Consider the following 6,000-nt stretch of genomic DNA (forward strand, 5'->3'; position numbering starts at 1 on the left):
GGCAGTGCCTAGGGTCAATGGGGACAGGGCTATCCCTGCTGGCAGTGCCCAGGGACAATGGGGATGGGGCCATCCCTGATGGCAGTGCCCAGGGATGATGGGGATGGGGCCATCCCAGCTGGTAGCGCCCAGGGATGATGGGGATGGGGCCATCCCGGCTGGCAGTGCCTGCGGATAATGGGGACGGGGCCATCTCCAATGGCAGTGCCCGGGGATGATGGAGATGGGGCCATCCCTGATGGCAGTGCCCAGGGACGTAGGTGGCAGGGCTGTCTTGGCTGGTGAGCCAGGATCCAACCCTGCCATGCCTTCCTCTGCAGCAGAAGCAGGGCATCTTCCTCAGCCGGGCCTCCAGCATCAGCCTGACAGTGGAGCATGCGCTGGAGAGCTTCAGCTTCCTCAACACCTCTGACATGGAGGACTCAGAGGGCTCTGAGGAGGAGCCTCTCCAAGATGAGAGGTGCACAGCGGGACTCATGGGATGGGGCACGGGGTAGGACACGGCGCTGGGGCTGTTGGGATGGGGGATGCCCAGCTCTGCCAGGGCGCCCAAACACATTTAGACTGGCCCATCACAGCTCAGGGCAGGTCCAGGTTGAGAAGCAGCAGGATCTGGTCCTTCTGGTGGCACAATGCTACCCTGCATCCCTCCATGGGAACTGGGCTGGGAGGCAGCCCCTGTTCCCTGTACCTCTGGGATCTACTCCTTCACCCAGCCCTGACACCGTGATACAGGTCCTACAGAAACTCTGCCCAGCATTGCTCCTGTGGGTGGCGAAGGGCCGGGTCCAGGTTTCCTGCACTGACCCACTGCCTCGGTCTCTCCCTGGCTTGCAGGAGGGCTGGCAGACCCCGGCGCGGCAGCAGGGCCCCCAGCGCCGGCGAGACGGGGGCAGATGACACTGTCATGTGCAGCGGCTCTGAGGCCAGCACCGACCCCATGAGCACCGGCAACGAGTTCCTGGATAAGGCCCTGGTGCTTCACCTCAACAACTGCAACCGCTTGCTGCTGGTAAGGACAGGGGCCGGGGCATGGTGGCAGGAGACATCCTGGGGAGGGAAGCCCTGGGGTGGGCTGTGGGTTCCTCTTCAAGTGGTGTCTTGCTGCAACATGGAGGCTGTGGTGTCGGTGGTAAGCTCTGTCCCTGAGGTCCTTGGTTTGGCCGTGCTTTGCAGAAGCTGGGCACCTTCGGTCCCCTGCGGTGCCGGGAGATGTATGCCCTGGACAGGCTGCTCCGGGAGGCGCAGGTGCTGGAGATTGTGTGCCAGCTGACAGAGGAGCGAGCAGGAGCAGCTGGCTCTGCTGCCGAAGGTAAAGACAGACATGTGGCCAAGGGGACCATCCATGCCACCCCGGGGGCTGCACAGGGTCCGGTCTCCCCTCATGGGCACGGCTGGGCAGCGAGAGGCCGTGCCAGCCGTAGGGCAGGAGTCACTTGCCCGCTGCCGTGGCCCAGGGAGGCTTGACAGCACCTGTCCCCGCAGTGGTGCAGTTCTCAACACGGAAGGAGGGCGTGCTGCCCCTTTGGGACTGCTGCGTGGAGGTGCCCAATGTCTACACCTGCCCCGTGGAGCGGTTCCTGCAGGTGCTCAGCGCCCAGTATGCGGCACCCATCAGCGAGCGGCACCCTGGCCTGGCTGACGCTGGTGAGCAGGGGCCCAGGAATCTTCGGGGAGAGAGTTGCCAGCCCTGCTCAGTGACCATGAGTGGGGGCCTATGGGTGCCAGGAGCCCTGCACACCCTGACCCTGGCCCTTTCCTGCAGTGTGTGTGAAACTGGTGGAGGATGTGCTGAATCGGCGGCTGCCACGGCGGCCCGGCAGCGCCCAGGGCGAGCAGGTCACCATCTTCCAGTACTGGAGCCACTTTGAGTCACTTGGCACCCTGGTGCTCGACACCTACATGATGGAGCTGGCAGAGGAAGGTAGGTGCCCTCCCTAGACCCTGGCATGGGGTGCCAGAGCATCACCATAGGGGATCACCCTGCAGCACTGCCATGACCACCTGGGGCATCACCCAGAGACTCAGCCATCCTTGGGATGGGCAAGTAGGTCTGATCCAGTGCACAGCCCACTCCCACGCTGCCTTCCTGAGCACCCTGGGTTCTTGCTGTAGATCCCCAGCATCTTGGCTTGGGTGCCCCAGCAGCTCCATGCGTTGGCACTCTGTGTGGGGCCACCTCTGCCCAGCACGGGTGCAGGGTGCCCGGGGATGGGTTCCTTGCGGCGGTAGAGGTGCGTGGGCAGTGCCACTGGGGTCCCCATGCCTCGGCTCAGCTGCTGGTTACCCGCAGCACTGCTGGCGCAGAACCTCAACTCGGACGACCAGGACGTGGTGCTGCGTGCCCTGAAGCGTGTGCCAGAGGGCCACCTGAAGAAGGAGGGACTGAAGGCACTGAGCCTTCTCCTCGTGGAGGGCAACAGCAAGGTGGTGAGCGCTGTGTCGGCCCAGCTCCGCAGCCTGGCAGAAAACCCTCGCTTCCGCCAACGGGTACGTGCTGGGCATGCCGGGAATGAGGTGCGCTGCAGACCCCAGGGTGTTGTCCCCCAGCTCTGCCGTGGGCGGTGGCACTGACCTCCCCCCCCATCTCCCCCAGGCCCTCGTGTGCTACCTGGAGCAGCTGGAGGATGAGGAGGTGCAGACACGTGTGGCAGGGTGCGCGGCACTGGGCTGCCTGAAGGTGAGAGGGACACGGGGAGGAGGCAGCAGAGCTGCATCTTCTGGAGGAAGGGGAATTGCATGTGGCTGGCAAGTCAGGACACACCTGCACAGCCTCGTGCTCCCAAGAGAGAGGAGCTGGGGGTGCCCCAAATGTGCTGGAGAAGCAGGCAGGGGCAGGGCAGGAAGGGAAATGGGGAGGGAAGGGACAGGACGAGGGACTTTCCTGCACTATGGGGCTGCAGCGCCCTGTGCTGCCTTCCCCTCTGGGCTGTGTCCCTGCTGCCAGCCCTGCCAGCCACACTCAGCCCCTTGTCCATTTCCCTGCAGGCCAAGGAGAGCATCGAGCAGCTGGTTTACCTGTGCCAAACCGACAAGGAGCCTGTGCGGGAGGCAGCCAAGCAGAGCCTGATGCTGTGCGGTGAGTGTCCTGCGGCTCCTCTCTGCTCCCTCCCCACCCACAGCATCCTGAGCAGCATCTCCTCGTGCCAGCAGTGCCCGCAGGAGAAAGGGGTCCTGGGCTGGTCCCTGCCTACCCCACGCACTCTGGCTCATCGTGCCCCAAGCTCTGCCAGGCAAGAGCAAGCTGGCAGCGGGCAGTGAGGGCCAGGCATCCTGTAGCCACAGAGCACTAAGCCTGATTGTTATTTATTATTTGCTAGATGGCACTGAGAGAACCATCTGAGTGGGTTTCTAGGCCTCCAGATCGCGGCAGCTGCTGCACAGGTTGGGACACGTGAGCCGTCCTTGTCCTCCCCCCGTCCCTGTTCCTGCCGCTTTGCTCACGAATGTCTCCGTCTTAGAGCCTGTCAGCCATGTCACGTTTTGGAGTCTGTGTGTCTTGGTTGTTCATAGAGCCCATCCCCGTGTCACCCCGGCACACGTAGATGCCTTGTGTCCCACATCCCAGCAGACTGTCCATGTCACGACCTCTTGCTGGGGATGGCTGCCGTGGGCAGATTTGCTTGCAGGGGTGCCGGGTGAAGATCTCAGAGCCAGCTTGTAGCATGGATGTGTGCATCCCTGTGTGTACCTGGGGGGTCCTGGGGAAGCCCTCAGGATACCCGTGCCAGTGCATGAAGATGTGCACAGCTGTTTGAGATGCTGGAGCTGGCGCAGCCCCAAGCCCTGGCCCCTTTGCCCCAAGCTAGGCTCTCCACAAGCCAGCACTCTGCAGCCTAAATGTGGGTGATCCTGCCCCACGTGGGCACAGGTACGGCAGGCAGCTGAAGAACAGGATTTGCAACATCTGAATCAGGAGCTCTGGGGGCTTTTTGAGCCAAATCCTGGCTGGGACCTGCCCAAGAGTGTGCTAAGGAGGACAAGAGAGGTCTCCACTCTGTGGCCATAGCACACCGGCTCAGCTCTGCCAGGTGTTAGCCATGTTTCCCCAGAAAGGGCGGGGAAGGTGGCTGGGGATGGGCAGGGGACAGAGCTTCTGCAGTTCAGTTCACTGACCACGGCGTGTACTTGCAGGGGAAGATGGTAAATCAGCTCACCGGCGGCTGGAGGAGACTCTGGACAGCCTCCCAAGGATCTTTGCACCAGCCAGCATGGCCAGTACAGCTTTCTGAGATGCCACGCAAACCCACCCACCATCCCTTGAGGGCAAAGGCACCGCTGGGCCGCCTGGGCTTGCACGGACTGTGGCAGGCCACGACCCGGCAGCTCCCGCTCTCGGCAGCACACCGCAGTATTACCCCCGCCAGCAGCTCACCGCGGCCGCACACTGCCTTACGGAGCACCGCTTCCCCTACCCCCGGCCACCAGCCCGGTGGGGTGCCACGTACGCACTCCTGGGCAGGGGGGGCTCGCTGCACATCCCACCCTCTGATTGCTATTTAAAATACATGGAGAGCCCACCCTTCCTGCCCTCCTCGTCGGCTACAGCTGCTGGGACTGGAGCGGCAGGGAGACGTTCCGGATTTCTCTGCCTCCTCTCGCCTTCGTCTTGTTCGAGGGCACGTGCCCTGTCCCGGAAGGACCTGCACTTTGGAAACCACGCCGTTTCTTTCCAGGAGTTGCCTGGGCCATGGGGACTGCTGCCCTTTGCCACCTGGAGTCCCAGGACTTAAATAAAATGAAATATGAGATATTAATATATTCTGCTGGCGTTTCTTCTTTCCAGCTCCACGTGCTCCTGTCCCTCCCCAGCAGTGGCTGTAGGGAGTGTAGTGAGATGTGGCCCCAGCCCAGAGCCTTTCCTGGTCTGTTGGGAAGCGCCGTGGAGGGCAGGGGCAGGAGGAGCAACAGAGGGACGGACAGATGGACAGACAGAAGCTGCCACCTTTTTTTTTTGTTTGTTTTATTTTATTTTTTATTTACAGATTTTTGCAGAAAAACAAAAGCAAAAAATTCTTTTCTATAATGTCTCTATAAATCTATATATAATGTAATTACAGAGAATGACTAATTTTGATTTTAAACCAGAAATAAAAACAAACCTTTAATGAGTGATGGTGTTGCTGTCCGGGTGTTTCTTTAGCCCCGTTGCCCAGGGGCAGGGTAAAGTGGGGGTCAGCGTAGCAGGCTGGAGGGTGGCGGGGGGTCTCATGGGGCGTAACTGTGATTTCTGGCATCGCCTGGGTGCAGCCCTGCCCCACACCTCAGCCACCAGCGAGCTCCAGCCTGGGGCTGCTGGGTGCCTTTCGTGGCCAGATGTGCAGGGGACCGGTACCTGTCACCTAGCACAGGGCACAGAAGTCTTGGCCCTCCTGGCTTTGCATAACCAGAGCAGAGAGGATTGCCCTGGCCACGCATGGCGCTGCCTGGTCCCACAGCGTGCCTCGCTCTCCTGCCTTCCAGGGATGCTGTCGCTGCAGGGATTTAAATGCCATTTCCAATGTTGTCTTTATAAATGTGCGGAGGAGTGCTTCTGGACTGAGCGACAAAGCTGGGCTCAGCTGGGTGCTTCTCAGGTGCTCGGAAAGCTGAGGATCAACACTGCTCCCATAGTGGCCTTTGGTTTCAGATCTCTCCTTTTCAGTAGCAGGAGTTTCCACCTTCCTGAGCTTTGCAAGAGTTGCTGAGATGTTGCCAAACTTTGGCTGCTGGGCATGGGAAGCATTGCCCAAGGTGGCACGAGGTGGCCACACTAAGGCTACACAATGTGGGTGCCCGGGGACCCACTGAAACCAGGGCTGCCCTGGGAACAGCGACAGCGTTCCACGCTGTTGCTATTCCCCAGGGCAGCCCTGGTTTCTACTGTCTTGTGTATCTGTGGTGGGAACACACCATGGCGCCCAAGCAGGTGTCCAGAGAGCTGGGGACGGAGCTCGCCCAGCTGAACTGGTTTTTCAAACCCATCCCCATAAAGATTTGGCACCTCTTGGTGCGGGTCTC

At 61.0% G+C, this 6,000-nt stretch overlaps 1 protein-coding gene across 5 annotated transcripts in view; it reads left to right on the top strand.

The window, feature by feature from the left end:
• RIPOR1 (RHO family interacting cell polarization regulator 1) overlaps window positions 1-5,113 on the top strand; it is a 32,000-nt gene extending 26,887 nt beyond the window's left edge. For 4 of the 5 annotated variants that reach the window (XM_087738469.1, XM_087738466.1, XM_087738468.1 and 1 more), the window contains exons 14-22: window positions 321-460; window positions 838-1,012; window positions 1,177-1,312; window positions 1,486-1,647; window positions 1,766-1,924; window positions 2,294-2,490; window positions 2,597-2,680; window positions 2,989-3,079; window positions 4,135-5,113. In XM_087738469.1, the coding sequence (XP_087594595.1) occupies window positions 321-460; window positions 838-1,012; window positions 1,177-1,312; window positions 1,486-1,647; window positions 1,766-1,924; window positions 2,294-2,490; window positions 2,597-2,680; window positions 2,989-3,079; window positions 4,135-4,232 (1,242 nt within the window). In that variant the 3' untranslated portion in view covers window positions 4,233-5,113. Of the gene's footprint in view, window positions 1-320; window positions 461-837; window positions 1,013-1,176; window positions 1,313-1,485; window positions 1,648-1,765; window positions 1,925-2,293; window positions 2,491-2,596; window positions 2,681-2,988; window positions 3,080-3,320; window positions 3,385-4,134 lie in introns of all 5 variants that reach the window. The other variant, XM_087738467.1, reaches the window with a different exon arrangement.
• Window positions 5,114-6,000: the final 887 nt, after the last annotated feature.

Source organism: Nipponia nippon, unplaced genomic scaffold (genome assembly GCF_047370975.1).
Source record: "Nipponia nippon isolate SJK-2023a ecotype South Korea unplaced genomic scaffold, ASM4737097v1 scaffold_7, whole genome shotgun sequence".
Taxonomy (NCBI): domain Eukaryota; kingdom Metazoa; phylum Chordata; class Aves; order Pelecaniformes; family Threskiornithidae; genus Nipponia; species Nipponia nippon.